General features: G+C 38.8%; 1 protein-coding gene across 1 annotated transcript in view; it reads right to left on the reverse strand.

Annotated features, from left to right (window-relative positions):
* The window catches only part of VAT1L (vesicle amine transport 1 like), a 64098-nt gene that overhangs the window by 20794 nt on the left and 16851 nt on the right, over positions 1 to 26453 (reverse strand). Inside the window, exons 4-7 of the mRNA XM_056361132.1 lie at positions 20920 to 21062; positions 17228 to 17331; positions 15929 to 15984; positions 13604 to 13798 (exon numbers count right to left, since the gene is read on the reverse strand). Coding sequence (XP_056217107.1) covers positions 13604 to 13798; positions 15929 to 15984; positions 17228 to 17331; positions 20920 to 21062 — 498 coding nt within the window. The remainder of the gene's footprint in view (positions 1 to 13603; positions 13799 to 15928; positions 15985 to 17227; positions 17332 to 20919; positions 21063 to 26453) is intronic.

A 26453-nucleotide genomic window follows, 5' to 3' on the forward strand; every position in this document is an offset into this window, starting at 1 on the left:
AAGTGAGATTCTTCCTTGAGCTCTACTCCGAGATTTTTATTTCACAATATGGGATCTTAAAATCAGTAACTAAAAATCAGAAATTCCTGTCCTAGTTTTCATTACTACTATTGAGAAGAAATTGTGCTCTGTTCCAGAACCACTATTCCAAACCATGGGAACCAAACTTACTGGTTACAAAATACAGTAAACATTCAGTCTCCCAGAAGGTAAAGACATAGTGATTAAAAAGCCTTGACACTGTAATTTCCAAAGTCTAAGAAGCTTCATATACAAATCCACCTACTAGGATCAGATTACAAGAGCACATTATACATTGTGTCTTTGAAAAAATATCCATGTTCTTTTGTAACAATGGATTCTCTCCAATAAAAGTCATCCCTAATCAGTAAACCAATTATGTAAATTCCTGAAACTCACCAAGGTAAATCCCAGAGGCCTCTAAAGATCCAAACAAGAAAATATTTCTCCTTTGATTTCTTGTATAACTTTTTTTGTTTCAGAAAGTAGTACCATGAGGATTGCAAATCTAATTATTCGTAAGTCATCATATGCTTTGATTATTCAAAAAGCTGTCAGACTCTACCATTGGGTGCCACTCCAAAACTTCACTAAAATTACACTTAAATAAAACCAAAACCCACTGATATATTAAATTTTAATACAGTTGTAATGTTAGAGAGTGTGATTCATGATTATCCTCAGTAGCTACATCAGTTTACCATAAGATTGAACTAATTAATCTAGGTAAGATGAAAGGTATTTGAATTTATCTTGTTCGCTAGCTGGCAGTTTTACAATATATTTTGCAGTCCTATTTGCTTTACTACTTAGTATTTCTCCTGGCACTGCTAAAAAATGTCTCATTCTAAGCCTATATTAAAGATCTTAACTTTGCCTAAGTACTGCGCCAATGTGATTGCTATAAAAATTGATTCAGTTTACAACACGTTTAATGCTCATGTGTGGCTTAACATTCAGCTTAGCATTACACTGCATTGACTGAAATCAAATTGCTATGTAATTGGTAGCAGGGAGCCAAAGCAGAAGCGTTCATGTGATAGAACGTCACTGATTCAGCCGAGGCAGCTTCTAATCGAATTCAATTACACTTGCAAAACAAACAACATGTACACTAGCTACAATAATTCAAGAAAATAGGTGAGAACTTTTATTTTGCTAGCTGCAGGCGAATGTAGGCTTAACTGTAGGAACTCTTAGAATTACACTGGATGTTTTCTTTAAACTGAAGGAAAAGATACAGTATTGCGTTAATGCCCTTTTTCCTCAGGAAGGTTTAAGATCTTTAAGATATTTTACCCAGGATATAACCATACCATATAATAAAATAAAAACCCTCAGGTTCTTCTCAAAGCTGCATTTGCTGATGGTAGGGAATTCACTTTTACACAACCTTTATTCTACTAAACTGAACGCTTTTTAACAAAGATTTGAAGCAGTCCGTGACGTGTGAGGCTTTATTTCTTACAGATACAGCCTACATTTTCAAATGGGCGCAATTTAATGCCACATTCAAGGCCTGAACTTTGATAGTCAAACTAGCATATTCAGTAAAATCAAAACAGTGGAAAATCAGTTCTCAGTTGAAGATCTTAAATTACATTGCTTCCTTTTAGAATTGCTTCCTTTATGGCAGTGACTGTAACATACAGATTTGCCCTACAAAATAACTTAGTGTTTGGTCACTCACAGCAGACTAAAATATACAGGGAACTGTCAATACAAATGACAATCTATCTGCTTTGCTGCCTTGCTGTTAATTTGTATCATTACCTGTAATGAGCAATAATATCATTACTAAACTGCAATAACACATAAAACCTCTAAATTATCACATTAAATTTGGATTATATTATGCTAAGAGATGTCTTTATGCCCAAGAGTAATTTTGCTTTTAAAACTCATCTGTGTTTAAAACTATTGAAAAGAATATATGAGCCATTTTCATTAGGTGAGGATATTTACCTTGATTAATGATTGTTATGCGCTAAAATGAAGTGGTTTTTTGGATAAAATCATTGCATTTTCTTCAGGATAAAATTATGTAAACCAGAAAAGTAAACTTGCTTCCAACTGAAGTTCCGCACTATATTTAGAAAAGGAGAATTTAATCATAGCATGCATTAATGTTGTAATGTGTTATAAGGTCTTAAACCTTTAAGACTTTAAAAGCCACGTGACAGGGAATTTTAGATTATTTGAAAAAAATTCCAAATCAGAACAGCCTGATGATCAGGTGGCATCAAAACAGAATTCTACATGGTATGTGCCCCCTCTGCTATGAAGTGCCCCTGATCAACTTCCACAAGCCTTTGGAGAAACTACAAGAGTCTGGTGGTGAACCCCAAGAGTGGGCTTAAAGCACAACTGTGATATTCATTTTCTTGATATATAGAAAGTAATGAATTAGTCCATGTTGTAATGATCCAGTCATGAATCTTAAGGTATGTAAGGTAGGACTCAAACACTGGAATGCATTGACTCATGAAGTTTAACAGTCAACTGTCCTTCCTAATTACAATCAATGCCAGCAATCGATCATCTGGTTAATATGTAGATTACCTACATAAAACCACAAAATGATCTTATCTACAAGTCTTGTAGGTAAGACAGTGGTATGTGCTTTTTGGGGGAGATACTGGCAAAATTGTATCGAATAGAACACAAAAATTGTGTCTTCTTTGCAATAAAGAGAATCTAGTAACCTAATTAGACTATTAGTATGAAAATAAAATAAAAATTATGATGAATTTTGTGCTACTGCTCATGAGAGTACCAAACAATTCTACCAGTCTGCCAAAACCAGTCATCAACATCATTAGTTGCTGAGAGCCAAACTTGGTTTTGCTGATGAACGTAATAATTTACTTTTTCTTTGGCTATTGTTCCATAGATATGCTGATAAGCAGATCCCAGGAGAACTAGAATGTTCACTTTAGAAAGGCATTTTTAAAACCAAAAAGGCCCAATTAATTTAATTTACCAGAGTTCTGCATCTACTAACAACTAAACATCCTTCTACTATAGGTAAAAGCTTACATCAGCATTACCTTTTCCTAGGCCAAGCATGCAAAATCCCCCAAAAGCAGAAAAATGTGAGCTAGAATATACAGCAGAAATGCTGAAGGCTTAGTATCTACTGATGTTTCTCACTACAGTAATTCTGCAGTCTCTGAAAGCATCTCATTCCCTTCTGCCTTATTAACCTTTCTGCTCACTGTCAGTCACAGGAGAAGGCCACACAGACCAATGCTGCCAACTCCGCATCACTTTGTCTAAAACGGACCTACGACATTTAAATGTCAGGAGAAATTTCGCTTGTTCTCTCCCACTCCCTTTTGATTCTTTTCAGTGACTCCTTAAGATGGCGTTCTAGGCATTAATTGATTAATGAAGTATTAGACTCACAGATTATAGTCAGAAAAAAACACAAAACAACTAGTCTGATTTTTTTGCACATTAGAGGCCAAAATTCATCCAAAATCATCAAGGGTCTCTGTCTGAAAATGGGAGGGCTTCAAAGGCAGGAGGAATCTCAATTATTTGTATTCTGTGTTGTGCCAGACAGAAGGGTGACATCTCAGCTCTCTCAAAATTGCCAAGTAGACTTCACTATTTCTACCTCAGTTTTTAAAAAATCCTTAGCACCTGGAAAATAGGTCTTTTAAAATTTTAACTGAGACCAAAAAATGTTTCTGAAAGAATGAAAACAACCACTAGGAATTGTTAACACACACCTCTGATTTCTCCTTCCTGATACCCTGGGAGGAAAGCTGAATTTCTCACATTAGCAGTCCCTGCCAGTTGAACTTGAACAACCGAGAGCTTTCTTTCTGAACCAGTCAACTAATTAACAAAGAAGCGTGAGTGGAATTTTTTGACACAGAGGAAAATGCTAGGTTCCATTCGCAGGCTCTGCGGCTTTAACTACACACACTAACAGCGCATAGCACAGGAATGAAATAGCATCTGAATGTGTCTTTGAAAACCTAGTTTCTAATATCTTCCCTTTACTACCTACTATGTATCTAGTGTTTTTCATTTATGGTATCCAAGAGTTCTGCTCTGAGTGACAGAAAACAGTCACTGTTAACCAAATCTTAAGAATTCCTTTATGGTACTACCTGTTAGTGGTACTACCGAGTCTGTGGAACAGGAGATAAAGTATGCATTCTGTTACAATCCATTCAAAATTATTTCTGCTGATAGATGTAACGTGTTGGCATATATTTAATCAACCCGCATGCAAGACTAGGGGAAGACAGGCAGATGCTTCATTGCATTATTAGGTAGAAATAAAAATGAATGGAATGAAGCACATTTGAATCAAGGGTATAAAAGCACATAGCTTTTGTTCTCTCATACTTCACAGAGTCTAGAAATTGTTTTTGAACAGCAAAATGACTTCATGAAACCGTTTTCCTGACTCTTGAGAACAGCTTAAATTCTATGACACAAACAGCAAAAATTAAGTGTAAAAGAAGTATGTTAGAGCCAACCATTCACAATAAACATAGAAGAAATTTACTGTATATCACTTGGAGGTATGCACACGCATTGGTGTTTTTTAAAAGTGTCCTTGATGTCTACAGTATATCCCCTCTGCTTTGGTAAAGCTTTCCCTAACTAGGTCTCTGGTTATTGTCTTGCACGGGTACGGTATCACCGTATCAGTTCAATACATAAGGAATGTGTACCAATTTATTACCTAAAAGCCAGCTAATGTATTTCAGTAAGCAGACTACCCCTGTAAAATACCGCTTCTTCACAGGAATGAATCAGCAGCTTGCTCCCTGTTACAGGTTTGTTCTTTTTTTTCTAATAAATGACCAACCAGTTTTCCCCATATACAAACTCCTGTTACTAATTTAATTAACTAGAAGCATTTGACAAGTTTATCTTTAATAGCGCACACTTTCTTGAGTGGAATCTATCAATTCTTCCTGTATTATTTTCCTGCCCGTTCCCCCCACCCTCACATTATCCATCAGGAACCATGTCTACGTGTTGTTTTCCTTTGCCCTGCAGTTACAGAAAGCTATTATCTGTGCAGCACACAAGGGCAAACAGAAATGACAATCTGTCCTGACCCAGAAACACCTATCATGACTCACCACTGCACTTTCAACTTCCAGTGTCTCATGCCTTCTAGAGAAGTATTTTCTGCCTGCGTATCTCCATAACTAATTAATTCTTAGCAGAGTGCTTACTAAGTAGATTAGAAAAGTGCTGTAGCTGTGGGCTGTATTTATGTTAATTGAGAGAGGCTTAGTCTCACACTAGTCAGCCTCTAACCTTTGTAGCAGCAACATTTGAACACAGAATCAATGTTCATCAGAAATATTGCCAAAATACTTTTCCCATGTCTGCTGCTTCACTCCAAAACATTAAGATACCGTTCCCCTGAAATGAAACGGCTTACTGAAATCTGGTAGAAGACATACCATTCTGCAATTAGAGCCCCCAGTAAACACACGGAACCACATAAGCTCATGGAGATGCTGAGATGCAGCTCAGGGGCTTGGCCGTTAAGAGGTCAGAACTGGAAATCAAGAGATTTTCATGCTGATCCATGATCTTTCCACTAACATGCTGCATGGCATCAGGCGAATGAAGATAGCCACCATCTCATCTGTTATTTATCTATTAAGTGAGTATTATAGCATGAATATTCTCAGCATGCACAAAGGAACATTCTGAAGACTCTAGACGGCAAAGTTGTTTAAACACAGTTATTCAACCAGCAGACTAGACAAAACAAGCTAAATTTCAGAAGCTGTAAAAGAAAATAAAAGAAAGCACAGACCTGAAATATATTACTTGTTTAATTAAATTCCATCCATGTAGCTTGAATTTCATGCAGTGTTTATGAATAACATATAGCAATTGAAAATAATTGACTTCTGCTTACATACTTAACAGACTTAACACGTGAAGTCTTGAATTTCCTAAAACAGCTCATTTACTCAACTGATTTTGCGGTAATCATAGCTAATGTCATGTATCTGAGGCCTTATTACAGAGCCACAGCGCCTATATATAATTCTTGTCTTACTTCTATCTCACTCTTAATAAAATCATAATCATGTTACACTGCCATCAAAAGTGTATGAATCCAAAACCACTACTGGCTTATGCCATTGCTTGCTGATACAGGTAGGAAGGGTAGAATGAGTTACAAAGTGATATGAAGTTCCGTTAAACAGTATTAAACGGGGAAGAAATGTAAATGAAATTATATAGGCATTTAGTAGAAAATAATTCATGTCAGACCAGCAAGGATCCCATAATCAAGCACACACAATGTTTTAGAGGGAAAAGAACTGCAATATGTAATTCATCTCCACTACTTCCATGGTATATTTCACTCCTGTAAGCATACAGCACCAAAATTATTTGGATTTTTAATTAATATTTACTTCAGATAAGCATCTTGGGAAAAATTCTTCACAAAGTCTTTATTAAAAATTACCTTACCCATGATTAAATTTTCATTCATTTAGAACTTGTATTCATTGCATTTAATTTAGTGAGGTAAAATTCAAGTGGAATAGTTTTCCCCTTACTCTTCACAACATCTGAAAGGTATTTTGGCCTCCAACTGTGTATCATTTGATCGTGAACATAGAAACAAACTACCCTGGATTACCCAGGTTTTGCTTCTCAGTCTGCTTTCCCCACGTCTCTGTTCTGAAACCTGTTACATCAGTAAGACACAGCTCCTTGCATTTCTGTGCGCTTTGATATTTGCATGAAGCTTGTATGAAACTTGTGTTAGACTTGTTTGTATACAAAGAAACAATGGTGATGTACTGATAGAATATTTAGATTTACTTTCAACTACAGATGTTTATTTTATACAGTCAAAGGAAACAGAACCTCACACATAGGAAGAACAAAGTGTTCTAAGACAGTATCACAGGACCATATATATGCAGAGCTAATACCTGTAAATCAGGAAAGCAGTTCATGAACAACTGCAAATGAAAACAAATTTAAATGAAGTCCTGTCAAAGTAGTACGCACAGCATCCAAACAAGCAGACTCTGCATTGTAATGCTAGAGGAGATAATCACAGCAAAGGAAACACAGACATGTTCATGGGAGTTTTCTCAGAATGGGTTACATCTCCCTCCTTCTACAATATAACACTGCAAAGAAAACTGTTCTATGCTTACGAAAAAATTATTATTCTCTGTATTTCCATGAGGGTTATTACTTTGGTTACAAATTAACTTGCAGTTTCATCACGTTACTCTAGATTATTTTGCATACCTTGAAGAACAAATACAGGCTCTAAATGCTATAGAAGTTGCTTGATTCAAAAAAGGTGTAGTTTGGTCAGTTAAAGAATCTGTTTTCATCAAGCAGAAGACAGAAAAACCTGCACATGCATTATTACATTATCGCTAAAAAAACCAGACACAAGATGGCGTTTAGTATTCATAACAAGGTACCAGCCTGATCTGATATTATTAGATTGCCTTCTTACTATGTTAAAAGTAACTAATGGGTTAATTTTCTCTGTGTCTTACTATAGCGATACATGGAAGGCTTTTTGCCCTAAAGTGAAGATCAGTGAAAGGCATGAATAGCATCTGATGAAATCAAAGTATCTGCTTTAGGGGGTTCACTGTTATTATTCTGCTATCATGGGTTTGAGATTTGCCATCCCCCCTGCCCCAAATACTGTTGATATTGTTGATATCTAAAAGCACAAGTGGATGAGTTCAGCGGAAAAAAAAACCAAACAAGTTTACAGTACCTGAAACCTCTGAAGCCACAGAGCAGTGCTCTTTTTAAACACCCATATTGTGATGGCTTTGCCCTCCCCAAAGCATGTTGTAAATGCTGTACGGAAAATATTCCTTCATCCAGTTCTTGTCACTGGATTGCAACTTGATAAGGGTGTGATCTGAGATGGAAGGTTTCTACTGTGTTCCTTTGCAGGCTAGTAACATTGAAAGCTAATGCAGAGAACAGTAACTATATGAGAACAGCAATATATGAGAAAACATTTCTTTTAAAGAAGATTATTGTATCAGCAGGTATTCTATAATGTAATCAGTTGCACTGCACTCCTGTAGGTTTAGGTTCTTAAACACAGCTTGGTTTTTCCTTAGGAATTTATCATAGAGGAAAGCTCTGGCTTCAAGACACGGAGATCTCATTTATATAAGAATTCTATTTACAGCTAGACCTGCAACATTCACGTAATTATTCAGCCAAAAAAACCCAACAACCCCAACAAAAAACCCAAAACCCAAACCCAAAAAGCAACTGATAGTGCAGTGATCCTTACAAACTAAATTAAGGTGCATGGCTCATTCCAGTCAAAAATATTCTATGCACTGAACCACGAGGCACAATCATTGGTGTCTTCTGATATTTGTATCAAGATCCACAGGGCCTGAACCTTAAGTGTATTTAGTGCCTTGATTCCAATCCCAGCTGAATGCCACTGTATGTTCCTGGATCTGGGCTCCAGCTGTCACATCTCTATTTAAGTAAGGAGCTGCTGAGGCCATTACTACATTATCGCTACGGAACAACGGCACAGGGTGACGTGCAGTGCCTGCTGTAATATACCGACCTGATCTTGTAATGTCATCAGATTATCCTCTTACTTTTTAGACTAAATAGCAGCTCTATTCCCCAGGTTTCAGAATCTTCATCATTCTCACTGGCCCTAAGGCAGTACAGGTCTTTGATACCATTATTACTATGTGATGGCACACTACATCATTTGCGAGACAAGAATGCAATGAATCCCTTGGCACACAACACAGGATGGTTTTCCATCATCTTACTGGTCACCCATCTGGGCCAAAATAGCCCAAGTCTGAAAACTTCCTGACATACTGTGAGTCCCTTTTGAAACAGGTAGCCTAGTGTGAGGGGCAGGGGCTTACGGGGATTTGATGACATGGACCAGATTTTGTGCTGCCACTTTCCTGTCTGGCAGCTCACGCGCAAGACTTTGCGAGTTTTGTTTCACGTGCTATCAGTGCTACTTTTAACTGCTGTAAATCATCAGAGAACGTGTGTAACTGTTAATAACCCTTTCCACCTTGAGTATATATTTTCTTTTGCAATTATAAAAAGCTGAAGAAAACAGAATTTTAATAGGAAAATGCCACATGGACTTTTTATTGAATGCCAGATTTTGAGAACCTCCAGTTTTCACCCTGATTAATAATCTAGAATCATCTACTGTGTGAAGCCGAAGATTCACAGACCCTCCAGAGAATGCTAAAGCATAAATGCACACAAATTAATCAGAATGAAGAGTAACTAACTGCAAATTAAGGATTAGATGAGTAGTTACCAACAAACAACCACACAGCTTGACAAATACTGACTGCATACCAATTCTGTTTTAAACTCCACTATTTGTAATGAACTGCAATCTTAACAGACAATCAGTTTTTTACTACAGGAACAATATTTTAAGCATGCACCATCTATGTCTTTTCAACACCTGAACACATAAACAAATAGTTGCAAAACAGCGAGACATTCAACAACAGCTAATTCACTGTATGACTTCACTCATCTCATGATGAGTAATTCCCCAGTTAATTTCCATTTTGAAGTATCTGTGGATTTTGCTGCTGTCTCTCTTTGTTAAACCTTTCTTACATTAATGACTCTAATGGCCTCCTTGAGAACAGACTTGACTTTACTAGGATTTATGGATGTGAATTTGAGATAAAAATCACCCTTCCCAAGCCAACACCAACAGATAACACAGCAATACAAATAATTTTGCTCCATAGCAGTAGTCAAGTCTAGATTCTGATCTCCCTTGTGTCAACCATAATCTGATGCACTGAAGAAAATTAAGTCACTGCTAAGTTTCCATCCAGAATAAATTCTGTCCCACTCTCTCTTCAGACAACTGGTAAATTCATTTAAGCAGCCTGTACTGAAAAGACAGGGCAACCCTGGTCCTAAAACAAAGAGCAGTGAAACCAGGAGTCCTTCCACTAGCTTCCTTTGAAAACAGGGAAAGCAGAACACCAGAAGAGATTGTATCCTAATTAATATGATCTCATTGACAATCAGACAAACCTTCACCATTCATTAGGAACAGTATCAAGCCAAGTCTGTCTAACAATTTGCAAGCTCTGCTATCTTCGAGTATTATTTGACAATCAACTAGACATCACTTAACATACACTACGTGATAAAGTTATCAGATTCCCATCTGTCTAAACCCTGTATTACTGTCACTTGAAACACTTTAAAACGCAAAATCTTACTGCAATTATAGTATTATTTAATCAGTACATATTCTTTTTAATTCAAACTGTGTACTTTTGCAAAAAGCCCAAACAAATAAATGCTGTTCAAGGAACCATACCAGGCTTTCAGAACTATGATTTATTTGCCGCCCTTCCCCCCCGCTGCCCAGTTCAAGGAGACCTGTTAGACACAAAACCTTTCTCTGGCTGTTCTCAAAAGCACTAGATTGTAAAGCCCTCAATTTTGGGTCATCATGCAAGAAAGTACTCCTGTAGCAACCAGCCTTAAGCAGCAAAGGTGAACAGCACTGCAGATATAACTCATTGTCTTCTAAGACCGCAAAGATGCTTTTCACCTCTGATACATAGATGGCTACTGCAACTGATCTATGGTTGAAAAGATAAGTATTTATACTGTAATACAGTTTTGGAAGAAAACCAGATGTCTTCTATGTTGGCTTCAGAGAATCTGCATTAATTTGTGAATTGATACTTGCACAAAGAAAGAATACATGAAAACAGATGCAGTGTGAATAAAGCAAGCTGAAGGGGCACGTTGGGGATATGCCTTTCATATATGGATCCAAACTTTTACATATGTGATGATACATTCAGGTTTTTAACATTAAACATTTGGAAAGGTGTCCCATGGTTGAGGCTCCTCTGAATTTTTTTTCCTTAAAATATTTTCATTAATGTCACTTAGTGGATTCAAGGTCATGTCTATGGCAAAATTACCAGTCAAGAGGACAAATGGATTCTTCTGTGAGCATCTGCAGAGGGGTGACATCCTTCCATAGAAAACTATTCATTCATTCATTTTCAAATGCCATGCAGGGAATCCACCTTTCGGCCACTCTCAATTTAAACATATTTAATCTCAATGTTCTTTAACGGGTCAGGACATTTCCTCAGGAAACATCAACAGTAAAACGTGGTCACACTGGTTTATTCTCGAATGAAGACTACTGAGAATCTCCACATGTCCACTTTCATTTGGCCAAAATCAGGCTTACTCAATAGGAAATAGAAAGCAATCAAATGGCAAACTCTGAAAGGGGGAAGATGTTAGAGCCATAACGTTAAAAAAAGAAACTTCCCAAAACAGAACAAAAATGCATACTAACCTTTCTTCAGTCTGGTTCTACTTGGTCCTCAGCTATGACACATTTTTCTGTGCATCATATTAATTTGAGAGTCAGCCTTAAGTTATTTTTATACCTACAAAAATATGTCCCCAAAATGATAATGGCAAAATGAGTAATATTTCAGTTATACTTTGCAATCGATTAAGGACACCTCTAGTACTATTATATCCCTGAAGATACTAGCCAGACATTTCCTTTGTAAATTACCAGATAGCTCATGGAAAGTGAGCAGGCATGATAAATGAGCTGCAGTTTTCTTGACTGTGCTTTCTAACAGATGTATTTACATATTTCACAATCTACCGGTAGGGATGATACGTGTTACTGCCAAATGTTGGATGAAATGTTATCAAACAGAAGTCTGCCAACAAATTCCCATCATGCTGACTATTAAGATCAGCCTGCCATGTGTAATTTTTCACGTTATGTCCTCAAGCAAGAATTTTTTAAGCTATTGTTACTATTTTAATTATCCTTTTCTTACTCACCGATACATGCAAAGTATGTATTTACATGAAGAAGTTGCAGAATGCCTATCCAGAGACTTGTGACACATTTTTAAAATACTCTGTAAGCTTATTTAATAATAAAAAAACCCACGTGAAAAACCTACATCTGATCCCATTTCTATTTTACACTGCTCTTCAAAGGGCTCTTCCTTTCAGGCAATAGTAGAGGATTTTGTCTTGCATGAGCCAGCTGCTCTTTAAACACAACATCTGATTTCCCTTAAGCAGTTCGATGGTGAGAATTAGCCACTCCATGCCACTGGCTGGTAAAACCCTGAGGTGCAACTGAGTTGCTATCAGTGACAGGGTGGCCTTAGGCAGACCTTCTAGAGAAGCAGGAAGAGATTCCCAGGGAAGCTGTCATCCCCTGTTTTGAAAGGAACAAACAAAGCACATCTCATGCTGGACCGTTTGCATCTGCTGGACCACGTAAAGTGGTATGTTGGGGTCCACTGGGGCAGATGTAACGACAGCATGAAGAGACGTACAGCTCCCACATTACCACAACCTGAGGCGGTACACACTCTGTCATCATATAACCCAGCCCAGGCACACGCCAGCCCCAGGGAACAGGTAATGCATCCTGCTCCAAGAACTGTCATAGGCTGCGGAGTCCTGCCCCGCAACTCAGGATATCTTACCTGTGTCCGTGACAATGGTGGTACCGTAAGGCCACTTGAAAATGAGCATCACGCTGGGCTCACAACCCTGCCCACAGCGCATTCAAAATCTTAACAAAAGGCACTATTAATGTGCTAAGTCTGATGGTTACTATTTCCTCATGGATGCATGGTAATACCAGCTCACGTGTTTAGACACAGACAGAATTTTGTCACAGCACCTTCTGAATAGCAACCATACGATATAACCACAGTCCACCTTCAGCAAAGCATCATGCATCCTACGCGATGGGTCAGGCTCAGTGCACTTCACAAACACGTAAGACACATATTAATCTGGCACTGCTACTATAATCACACCGTTTCTTTAAATGTTACTGGTTCACACCTTCAAAAATTCCTGCATTCATTTATTGGCATCTTAAGTATAAAGGTCTCAGAAACAGTGCTTTGATCAAGGGGTTTATTTGCCCAGGCTACAGTCATATTAAGTGCCTTTACATGTCTTTAAGAAGAGCTAAGCCATTAAAGCTAAAAACAGAACCAAACAAACACCGTACTGCACAACTGTACCTCACATTATAAGTGAGGTCTGATTTGACTGCCTGTGATACATTTTCAGCAGCCTCCCGAAAACCTCTAAGCTTCCCAGGTTTGCTAGCACAAATATAACACTGAAACTAAAGCTTACGTATTAGATCTTTTCCTCAGAATAGATTTTAAGTTGTTTTCAATTATAACGTCTGCACTTCAGGCCACACTTACTAGTCACATTTCATGCACTTAGGAAACTGATATAATTTTCTAAGATTGAAAAACCGCATTTATTAGTAGTATTTTCAAGAACGCTGCACAGAGCATTTGATACTCCAGAAATATTTATTAGAGAAATGTCTTGGTAACTCTGGATCATGGAGTTTCTGAATAGCAGGGGCTTTGGAGACAGCTTTGTGCACAAACTAAAAAGCAGAATACATTAATAACTAGAAAACATATTTAAATCTAGTAGTGCACGTATTTCAGAAATTTCAAAATGGGGAAGGAAATTTTGCTCCTACCTCTTCCAAAGCCCATAACGAATCAACCACAGGCTTGATCTTCTTACTGTTATATAGGTTTAGAAGTTTGTCCATCACACCCTTGATCAGGCCACCTCGATTCTGTTTGAAAAGTAGATTCAACAGGGAAAATCCAGCAATGACTTTGTTCTCCTCATAGAGCTTGATAGGATTTACTTTCTCAACCTGCCACCACTGCAAAGCAATAAACAGCAGCAGGGTCAGAAAAACATTTCTCAAGAAATGTACAGGAAAGTTCACAACAAAACGGTCTGGGCAGATGTGATACACAACTCATCTGTCAGATCTGAAGCAACAGCCAAAGAGAAACAGCAAGAATTTTATTTAAGGAAGAGGCAAAAAAGTATGCAGCTGAGTGACATGCGGAAATAAAACACAGACTTGCGTGGCATGAAATGAGGGTGTTAGAAAAATGGTGAACAGATCTGGTTTTAGGGCATGGGTCTAGGAGTAAGGAATTTGGACCTCCCTTCTTTTTCTCCTATCCTTTGCTATCTCAACAGAGCCATGCGAGCTTCCCAAATGCTCGCAAGCAACTCTTGACATGTACTCTTCTCTCAAAAAAAAGGAAATCATGCACTGCTTATCAGCTTCCACGTACCTTTCAGCCATTATTGTTTGTGGTATCTGAGCAACCCTCACAATGTCTCATGAAATTGTTTTATCTCATTTAGCCCAAGAGCATCCTGAGACTGAGATCCTACTTCCTAGCAAGTTTTATTTGAATGAGTCAATTTTTAATTAAAATTTTCATACAATTTTTATGAGTTAATTTTGCAGTATAATTACATCAAGAAAGTAGTTATACTTTTAATACAAAATCTGATATGCTATTTTTTATAAATCCAATTTATTCAGTCAACAAATACCAGCATACATGAAAAACATTTCAGTTGAAATTGATCTTGTCGGGCCAACCTACCCTACAATTATACTCGTCTGGATATGTTTATGTTAACAGTATAAAAGCTGCATAGTAAAGGTTACCTTGTTTTAGTTCACAAACACATTGTCAACAAAGATCGTGCCACTACAATCATTAAGAAAATGTAGGAGGCAAAGAACAGCTTCTTGCTAGTCTTTGATTTATCTTGTTTTCAACTACATAGAGACTTTTGAAGCCAATTTCTCCTGGGAAGGGGTTTTTGCTGGAAGCTGTAAATGAGCTCCTGGCAGAAAGATATGACAGATCTTCAGTCAAGGCTTCTCGCTCTGTTTTTCTTGTCTGAAGTAATCACTTTCACTCCTGGTTAACTTATTTCTCACTAGCAGTTTATTTGATATATTTGTCCCTTTTTTGATCTCTAGGATTTCTGAGCAGATTTTTTGTTGTTGTAGTAAGCTGAAGAAAAAAATATAACATTTGAATTTTGGATTTGTTGACATCATCAATTAGGAAACAAATGCAACATCATCACCTCTTTGATGTCATTTGCAATGATCATGGAGAACTGACAAATGCGTTTCTTATGAACTAGCTTCTGAAAAGCTGGAAATGACTGGACACAAGCCCCACCTTAAAAGAGATATCTTCTTTGATACTTCCTTTAATTTACTGCACTGTCCTGACAGTGTTTTCAGATATGAAGAACCTGCAGGGTACAGTTATCCCTATCCATGGATACGTATCCATAAGTAAATAAATAATGCAGTCTGACTTTACACTTAGCTGTGTAAGAGAGGTACGTCTGATGGCACCTCTCCTGTGCAGACAGGCCGAGAGAGTTGGGATTGTTCAGCCTGGAGAAGAGAAGGCTCCAGGGAAACCTTATCTCAGCCTTCCAGCACCTAAAGGGGCTGACAAGACAGCTAAAGTGCTACTTTTTACAAGGGCACGTAGTGACAGGACAAGGGGGAATGGCTTTAAGCTGAAAGAAGGTAGATTTAGTTTAGAAATAAGATATTCTTTACTGTGAGGGTGGTGAGGCATTGGCACAGGCTGCCCGGAGCAGCTGTGGGTGCCCCATCCCTGGCAGTGTCCCAGGCCAGGCTGGACGGGGCTTGGAGCAGCCTGGGCTGGTGGTGGGTGTCTCTGCCCATGGCAGGGGGTGGAACTAGATGGTCTTTAAGGTCCCTTCCAACCCAAACCGTTTCATGATTTAAATATGCATTGCACACAGAACTGATTCCTGTCTAGCTGCTGTACCAGAAGAGAACGTGTCAAACCACTGCAGTCAGAAAAACACCCACTTTAGCAACATCAGAAGTAAAAACTTATTAGAGATAAATAAGAATGATGAAGATGAAAATACTACAGAAAAGACTGAAGTTAGAAAAGCAGAATCACAGCACTGGGACACTTACTGATTTTGCAAAACTGAAGAAGCTTTTTGTCTCCCCAGTAACCATGTTAGAAGAACCTGTAAAATAAGAGTATATTCACACACAACTTATTACATGCCGACAAGCAGACCATTTATCATATGTAAAATCATTTCCGTGATTCATATTTAAGAAAAAACATTTCCACAGGTTTAAGAAGGATTAGTAGATGTCCTCATACTTTGGGAATAATTGACAAAGAGGCCAAGGTGACTGAGCCCTCCAAGTTTATAGGTATTTTGAGGTGACAAGAACAAACTATCAAATCTTCCAAAACCAGGAACAGGTTAAGTGTTACTAGGCATCTTGACACCAAAACTCTTCTGTAGCTCTCTCTGCAGTAAAATGTAATTTGTCATGCCATTTGTCTCTGACCGTTATTACTTAGCAGCATCACCACACAGGTATCCTTTTTCTATATCCGTAAAGCTAAATGTGTACGACTACTACATGTGTGCATGTACGTGCACTACAACCTGTTAACAAAGGTAACGATGATTTGCTGGCAGGGACCTCATTACAAACAGGCAGCCAGGTTGGCTTGTACAGCCCAAGCAGGTATCTGAGTGACAAGGCATTTGTTACTGCCATCCTGCTAGCTAGATGAAAGCCCAAGCACGCAGGTGTGCTTATCCATGATGCCACTGCACCTTCCACTGTGATACAGATATATTCTTCATTTCAAAATCTAGCAATCCCTTCAGCTGTCCCCCGACAGAAGCTTGGCCTGCTTTATCGACGCACAACAAGGCAGCCTGGCAGAACTGCAGGAAAGACGTGTTCACTCAGGATGTGGAGTAGTCCATGTACATGAATAGGAATTTGTGAACAGAAGCCTGGGCTTGAATTCCTAAACGTCATGTCAAATAAAAATGATAGCATTCTTCCTGAAATCCTCCTCCAAGCTTCCCTCCCACAAGAACTATTTTACAGTTTCCTTGGCCACACTGTGATTCCTATGTGTAGAATGAGAGAGCCAATCTTTCTCCTACACTTCTGTATCACCCAATGATGTTTAACAATCTGAAACATACGTTTGGTTTCACTTTTAGATATTTTTTTCAATTATTTTTTTAAAGAGTTTATTTGTATTACCTATTGCTTCTCAATAATTTAGTCCGTGCTCAGCTTCACTAAAATCCTTGATTGGAAATGGTCAATTTGAGGAAGTATTACACGGTAGCCTCCAGTAACGAAGGGAGTGGCATGGGTGATTTTAAGAGATTTTTAACCTTTGCAAAGCTTTTGTTTTGAAGTATGTACATGGCTTTTTCCACTCACCATATAAAATGTAAGTCCCAAGTGGTTTGAGGAGACTGAGGCCTTTCCCAGTATTTTCTCCACAAAGACAGTCCAAAACAATATCTACTCCATCTGTCGAGATTCTGAAAAGCAAGAAAGAAATCTCACTTTGCAGTAAGATCCAGAGGACTGGTCAGCCAGCATGATCTAGGCCAATTGGTAACATGGTACTAACATTTTCCAGGTGCTTTAGAAAGGACTCTAAGGCTGAGGCTATGACTATGTGAAAACTTTCTCTGCATCAAAAGACCTTTTAAACTCATTCAGGTGCTGGAATGCAAGTCTGTTGGGCTAGCCAACCCATGCCCTTCAGGCTTAGAAGGGTGGGAACCCATCTTGTTCCCCCTTTTTGAGGGTTTTCAGTGAAATTATATTTTATATATATATATACATATATATATATATAAACAGGTGATAGACAAAGTTCTTTCTGAGTGAATGAGAATGTCAGAGATTGTCTTTTTCTGGTCAACAAATGTCAGAGAAAAAAGACATTTTTGTTATTCACATCTTATATTCTTTTTTGGAATTCATAGGGAAACATATCTTATTTTAGTCCTTTCCAGATAAAATTATGCCCTTGGACAGTTACTTAAAGAGTCTTCTGTTTCAGACTTTGTACAAACTAGACATCAGCGAAGAGTTAAATCAAGCATAAAGAGAAGTCACCAAGAGCTAGAAACCCAGCTCTAAGGATACAATCAGGTCATATTATAGAAATCACAAACTATTTATATTGTTTCCATAAACAGCTTGCATATTTATGATCTTCCAATAAGCACCTTTGTGAATGCAATGTCAATAGGATGCTGAAGGAAAAAAAAGAAAAAAAAAAACCAAAAAACAAACCAAATACCACACACCAATACCCCAATGTAGTTTTTTTTTTTTCTGGCAAAACACTAGCTGCAAAATCCTATCACTAGTTTGACCTAAGTCTAAAACCCTACCTCCTAACCAAATAAACAGCCCAAGCAGCAGTAAATTCTTGAGTAACACTCTGAAACAGTTATGTAAATAACTGATGCAGAAACTACAAGAAAATTGCAACCTGGAGACTATCAAAGGTTTAAGGGGCAGTCAACAGCGTCTAATCCCCACGAACACCAATTAGCACCTGATGACCATGCCTTCTGCAGTGGTGTAACTGCAATGAGAAGTCAGGAAAGAGGTTAAGCTTTATGGCTTGTAATGCATCCTTGTTTCCTCACAAAACTCAGACATCCACTGGTTACAAACAGCAGCAAAATGGACAATTTCACTGTGTGCTACTGCTGCCGTAGGTGGGGTACTAAGTGGTTTACATTCAGGCCACTGGATGAGCTTTCACTGTAAATGAATAATTTGCAATCAAACAGCTTTTGGTGCCTTCCACAGTTGAAATGATTCCTCATCCCCCAGGATCATTTCCACATTCATATCACCTTTGGGTTTGGTTTTTTTTCATTTTTGGGGGGTAGGTGGGTTGCTTTTTTTTTTTTTTTTTTTACTTTTCTCCTTGATGAAAGTTCTTCCCTGGAATACCCCAGTCACCTGCAGTAAAGCAGATTCCTTCCACTATCCTTTCTCAGCCACTGGCCCACCTTCTCCTGCTCACAACCTCTGAAGAAAGAAAGAGTCTTCTCCTTCCCTTAGGGCTCCCCCTGACCCAGTGTGCAGCAGGCAAATGCAGACCAGCTGTCCTCCCTGCTGGACACACATTTTAAGCAGAACAAAGTCTACAGCTAATATCCAGCAAACCAAGCAACTACACTGTTCTCCCCACTGCCTTGTTCAAAAGCCAATTTGTCTTCATAACACTCTCAAAATCACCACTGTACTTTTTTTCTTTTCTTTCAATACAAAGTGAAAATACACAGATCTGAGCAACAAATCAGAGTGCTGGCATATTCTGCAAGGTGCCAGTTCTGACTTCAGTCAGGACTATCAGTTGTGCTAATATAATGCTACGCACCTCTAGACCAGGAAAGACAAACAAACTAGGTTGCTGTACCTATATTTCAACTTTTGTACCCACTGGTTCTCTGCCTCATTGGTTCACTGAGAGGTGAAAAAGCATGTGAAAATGCAGGATCACCAAAAGCGATTTTAAAAGACTCAACAGAGCAGAATTCCACCCCTTTGTAACCAGGACTCCTTTTGATTTCAGCAGTTACAGTCTGCTATACAGAGTCAGGGGCAGTGTCAGGAACTGTCCCAAAACAAACTGTCCTGATGAAGGGCAGAAGCAGTCAACGTTCTCTGCATTCATGAGGTTATCAGATGTTAAAAGGACTTTATTCCTTTTTATAAGCAATGACATCTGTTGTATCTGCTCCCAAATCACATACCCACTTAGATCAGACCTGTTGCCCCTGCAAAGAGTTATGATTAAGGTTGGTGCTGAACTCTGATTAACGTTTTCAAGTGTTCCCTCTTGCTGAATCAATGTTTGTAAAGTGGGGACTGCTAGAATCCAGTCTTAACCCCACAACAGCGATTTTCCAGGGGCAGCAAAACACTTAGATACATACACTTCCCCGAAAGAAAGGCTATCAAAGGGCTGAAGAAATGTGCTGTGATTCTTCTGAGCTGTAAGAAAATAATCCAGCAGATGAGACCTCTACAGGTCCTCCATTTCCTGTAAAACTTCCCCTGTGGAAAAGTTTTACTTTGATATAAAATGTCCTTTGTGACAGATCATTGCAAATGTTCTCTTAAGCCCTTAGGAACACTCCAGAAAAAGCAGCAAGACACCCTGCTTTCTCCTCCAACAGCTTGCTGGATTGCTAACAGCTCTGACAAAAGTCTGCGATAAACTGAATGTCCTCTCTGAGGGCTAGTAACCCTGGTACTAAGAGACCACCTGAGACTTTACGTATCACTCCGAGGAATGCGTAAGTTTGGCAGGAAACCTGTCAATTGTACTACCTTGGGGCTCCCCTTTGAGAAATGTCTTGTTTTATACCCAGCTACATAATCTAGCATTTTGACAAATACAGGATGGAGGGAAAATACTACTCTTATCTGTCTGACAAATAAAAATCAAAAAGACATTTTTTACTAAGTTTCTTATCAGTTCTAAAGTTTTGCCACCTGCATCAACAGCAGTATCTAAAAACAGACAAACTGGAAATCAAAGTATTTGAAAGCATGTAAATACAAACACACATGAGTACTTCAAAAGGCAACAGGCTGATTCTAATCTGGATGCAAACAAACAAAATCTAAGGATCTTAAATTAAAACAGACATCATGTGCTCTGATAGCAATCCCTGGCAGAGGATAAAAACCCAGGCAGACAGAAGCACACCCAGAACTCCAAGACCTGGATAACTTGCAGATCCACTGAAAATATCTTACTCGGTGCACTGCAGTGAGCTCCTACATACGCAGATAACAGTAAAGTACATCCTTCTGTTAAAGCCGATACACTTTTTCACTTAATTTACTTTGCTCGCAACAGACGTTCACGTATGAACACAGACTAACGAATCTTATGTTGCTTTATGAAGAAATAGGGAGACGCTTGCCATCTTGTCCCTTGTAGTGGACAGATGGAACATACAGAATAAACTACAGTTGCCAAACTCACAAATGTAACCTCCTCCCATAAATATGATCAGCCCGGTGTCTTTCATTGTCTGTTTCCAGGTACCATACAACCCTTACTCAGAAAAATAAAAGATTACCTTTTTACTTCTTGAACATAGTCTGCATTTCTGTCAAACAGGTGAGTTACTGAGTCTTTGATTGCTTCATGTTTGAAAGATGAAGCGGTTCCAAAAACAGTAACATTGGGAATTGTTGAACAGAGCTGAGCAACAGCTTGACCCTGCAAACACATTATTATGTTAGTTGACTGACATGGAAATTGGTTAACAGACTTTGCAGCTGCCAGTTCGCTCATGTTTGGTCTTGGATATTGCTGTGTCACGTGCAAGGACTTCCCAAACTAATTTCTTGCCAGTGCAACGCAGTTCAGCCACAGGAGAAGACACTTAAATCAAAAGGATATTCTGAAGACAAAGCAACTGCAGGGATAAAAGTAATTTAATGTATCAAAACATTCTATTGCAAAAAGAGTTCTTCTTGATCTTTTAACAGAGGCAGTGTAATTTAAGGGAAGGGCATTAATTAACAAAGACCACTGGAAAGGATTACTCACAACAGTGCTAGAGAAATATTTTTCATTTGGTATATGCATCCCACGTCATTTCCCCCGGTGTCCCCTGAGGAACATCAGCAGTCCTCTTTGCACCTCCCACCTAAGAACAGCGTTGACTGCTTCCGCATGCGACTCAAAACCTCTCTGCTCATGGGGAAGGCTTTGCAGCACCTGATGCCAGAACAGAATTTCTGGCAGATAATGTAAAGTACTTGGTTCCTCTGGTACTCAGATAAGCTTTCATGCCTCAGCTTTTTGCAGTCCTAATACAGAAGGTCTAGCGTAGTCAGTCCCAGGACAGCACGTAGTCTACCATTCCTAAGTGATCACGTTTTCTTACGGTTTCAGTGGGAGACAGCAAGTTGGTATAACAAATACTGCATAGTAATGCAAATCTGCTTTACCTCTTATTCATAAAAGTAATTATTACTGATTATTCAAAATGCAGGAATAGCCTTGAGTCCCACTGAAACGTCTGCTTAGGCTCGTGCCCTAACCTGAAAACTGACCAACAGCAGAGACGATGAAATTGCCTAGAGCATGTATAGGAAAATCATTCCCCTCGTACATCCCTCCTGCGTCTGGGCAGGAATCCAGTGGAGTCAATCAGATGCTACGTCACTGTTTAGGTAGGACTTGCGGCATTAAGACAATGTGTGCATTCAAATGTCTGTGCTTTGACTTTCCAGCTTCAGGCTGCAGGAGGCTTTAACTTCTTTCCCTAAGTTTTAACCTCTGATTTCATGAGGCCGAGAGAAGAGAATCACTACATAAATGCTGGGCCATCTAGATTTCAGAAAAGATCCCAACAAGTCATCTTCCTACAACCCTGGCTTTTGTTTTACTCTTAATACACTAACAAACGGAAGACAGACTTCTGGTAGCCACATCCTGCCCCGTGTTGTAACCGCATTATTCCACTTATTATTACACAGATATATCCAGAAGCAAGAAATGGCACTGCCATTCTAAAAAGAATGTCTGACAGAATTCAGCAGATTCTTGACTACATTTACAGCCAAAAGATTGTCACTTGTACACTGTATGCGCGACCAGGAAAATTATCCATGGATAAACACATTTCTGTTCATTCCAACCAGAATCCCTGATTGTTAATATGTAAATACCAGTAATCAGTGCTTGGGTTTTATTTACAGTAGAATAATTAGATAACCCTGCATACCCTGGGGGTGTTGGCATCCTCACATACAATGCTGAATGTAATTGCTAGTGACAATCCTCTGAGCATCGCATCGCAGGAGAGGACAATATCATTATTTATACGTGGTGGCACCCAGGAGTTTCAGATTGATTTCCTACTGGATCAGTCAGTAAACAGCTCCACAGCAAGGCGCAGTTTACATGATCCTTTGGACACATAGCCCACCGCCAGGGAATACAGCAGGAGAAGGGATGGATGCATTCTCATTCTTCCTTTACAGGTGAGACACAGAATAGCACAGCAAGTTGAGCAACCTGTCCAACAGCTCAGAGAAAATTACAGCAGGACCCAGATATGAACGCAGATTCACAGCACGGTAATCCAATACCAAACGCAAACGACCTTTCCTTTTTAAAATCATCCCCCATTTTCCTGGGTTGGAATCCCTAATCGCTTAGAAAAATCACAAGAAAATCCGTTCCTGAGGGGCCTCATCTCACAAGAAGTAATGTCTTTGGGGAGTAGAAAACTCTTCTCATACTTTATTTCTCTATTACTTACCATCTCATTCTGAAGCCCAGGTTTTCATGTCCACAAACATTGTAACAAAATTACAAGAAATAAATTGATCTGGATTTTCTATCTCTCCTTTTCTTAGCCATTTTCACTAGCAATTATCTTTTCTCACTTTCTGTGTTTCCCAGAAAACCATCACACATAGTGGTTTAGGTAAGTCTGTATTTTATAATATATGCTAGTTAAGTGAAATTCTGACATTATTGATCTATTCTTTAATTAGTTTTCTGCAATTTCCATGTAACTTCAGAAGACGAGGGGTAATGAGTATATCCTGAACCAAAAAACTGACTGTTTAAAAGGTCAAATATTAGAGTAGAAAACATGTTGGTTTTTATCCTGCAGATGATTAACATTTAACAAACTGGCAGTCAGATAAATAGAACTGCACAAAAAACCCAGGATGTGCATAACCTATTTTCCTCCTGACTCAAACTCCTTATTACACCCCTCCCTCCGCCCATAGAGATAATCTTATCTAAAATCCCAGATCAAAATACTTTCCAGCTTTCTGTAGATATTTAAAGCCTATAACTGACTCACATGACCAGTACTTTCATAACTGGATGAACATCACTTAAGTATTTTGAGGCAATTCCACGAAACTTTCTTCTTCTACAGCTTTCTGAAGACCTGAATTTGATGATGACTTGCACTTATTTTTTGTGCAAAGTATTCTTTGCATTTGTATCTCAGAAATCTAAGAATAAAGGCCGTATTGGACCTTTCATGCTTTCCCCACCAAAACAGTAATACTGAACTCAACCTATGAACTCAAAACATTTCACTTCTGTGGAATGTGATTAAGCTCCAAAACAGCACTGTGGCTACACACGTCACTCCTAAGTCTCTTTTCTAATCCCTCAAGTCATGTAGCCACCACCTCTGGATTAGTAGCTAGTGTTTAGAGGGCTATACATTCTACTTGCAAGTATGCGAGGTGCTGGTGTTCAGAACGTCTGTAGTTCACAAATGAAGTATGCACAAAGGGGTTTGCAGCTAGGAGGAAAAATGTCCTCTTCCCAGGGATGTGGAGGGGCAGGCATGGTATCCACGCTGGCTCCTGCTCCCCCCCGTCACCAGGAACCACCCTTTGATCACAGGGGCACATGAACCCTGTCCTGCCTTTCAGATTCCAAAAAGCCATTCCCCTCCTAAAAATTGCTCTCTGGTTAACAGAGACAAGAGTGCTTTCCGTCTCCTCCCCTGCCCAGACAAAACCGCATCATCTCTGCTACCAGCTTTCACTGTGGAGACCACACGGATATGGAAGGAGGCACCATGTTATCAGAAATAGCATATGAACTCTAAAACCTTCCAAGAGTGTGTCTAACTAGATAGGCATGATATGAAAAATGAAGATAAAACTCTTCACACATCTAATTTTTCATATATGATGCAAGTTTCTACAGATAGATAATGACTAGATTCTTGCTCCCTCAACCTGGGAAAACCAGTAAGTGGCAAAAAATAATTCTCAATTGGACAATTAATTTTACCTTTCACAGGATTTAGCATTTTTTGAAACATAAAAATGATCAATTGCTTCCTTGAAGGGATAGACATGGTTACAAAACAGTCCCGTATAATGGTTTTAATCTCGTTTAAAATATGTATTTTTTATATACTACTAATCCAGCAAAACTCCACATGGCGAGTCCTCAAAGAAATTAATAACTTGGATTAAAGTATGCTGTGGCAATGAAGCATGCCTCATACTGGATTTGGCATAGCAGTCTTGCGTCTCTTTAGCTTCAAAGTCCATTTGATGAATTCCTTTTCAAGGTATCATGTCCATTTATAAAACCAGTATGTTGAACCTGATCTACACATGTGATTATTACAAAATCTGTTATAAATGGATATCCTTATAGTAATTTTAGATCCAGTAAAAAGACAGATTTCTTTACATTCCTTTACTTTAAAACCCAACTTCAAATATGCAGGATTGGAAACCTCTCCTACTGAGATAATCACATAAAAGAAAAAATGAAATAGACTGTTCTGTGCATTTAAACAATCTAAAAGTAAAAAGAAAAAAAAAAAAAAGGTCATTGACATCTAAAAGTCAATATAGGAAGCACAAATACAAGAAAACTTTACTAATCTAATTAGCCTATTAATACTAACTTAACACTGGATAAAATATAAATAAGGGGTATAAGCTAGTGGATTTCCAAAGGGTCTGACCTAATGGCACAAGCCAGACCCCAGTCAGATGTGCAAGCTGTGCACTGAATTACCGCAGTTACAGAGCAGTATATTTTTAAGAAACCATCTTTTCTGCTATAATGTAAACTAAGACCTGCTTTATAGCAGTAGAGAACAAACCATCTAAAAGGTACTAGCCTGCAAAACTACATGTAGTAGGACCAAGAGCAACAGCAAGAAATATTTTTGTAGCCCAAAGATGCTACAGCATTTTTAAAAAGAGTATTCAGACCTAACCTTGCACAAAAACCCTGCCTGGAACCAAATGTCAGGAGAATACACATTTCCAAAATGCTTTGATGCCACATAACCTATCTGAAAGTGTCACAAAGTACACAAACATAGTAAGAAATCTGCAAGAGAAGACATCTACTAACCTCCTGGCATCAAGGAAAACTTTTCTCTTGTGTTAGAAGTCAGATACGCAACACTCCCTCTCCTGAAGGTGTTGTTTTTCCAATTACAGCAGAGGAAACTGGAAACCAAACCCTGAGGTGAACACTGCAGTGGACAAACTGCAGCGTGATTCCTGAACAAGCGTAAGGTGGCATCTGCTACACCCGGTGCATCACACGCAAGTTTTGGAGTAAAAGGAGGGGAAGAGAGAGGGGAAGAAATAGTCACCATGAGATAATGATCTCTTTTACCCTCAACATCTCTTATTTTCTGCAACAACTAGTAGGGTATGTTTTTTCCTACCCCCTTGCAAAGCTGTGCAGCTGAGGTGCATCCAGAACTCGGGGCTCACTCTCCATCTGGCATAAATCCTCTTCAGTTTAGTGGAGCTACAACAACAAACCCCGGGCAAGATCCTCATCCAGAGGACATAAACGCTGTCTGAAAAGGTAGAGCATCCAAGGAAGAGTTATGCACTGCTCGTCTGTGACGTGATTCAGCAGACGACTGGGGAAAGGACATGTCCTGTGGGGAGTGCAGGGCTGCAAGAGGCAAAAAGAAAAAGGCCTTCAGAGACTGCAGCCTGCTCTGGTCAGGGAAATTGCTTTTCGTGTATGGCTCGCCAGGCTTTTGTGTTTGATTAACAGATTATGCTCTGAGGCAGTGTCTGGAAATAGACTGAGGCATGGCACAGGGACTCTCCTGAGCTGCTG

Source organism: Falco biarmicus, chromosome 15 (assembly GCF_023638135.1).
Source record: "Falco biarmicus isolate bFalBia1 chromosome 15, bFalBia1.pri, whole genome shotgun sequence".
NCBI classification, from domain to species: Eukaryota; Metazoa; Chordata; class Aves; order Falconiformes; family Falconidae; genus Falco; species Falco biarmicus.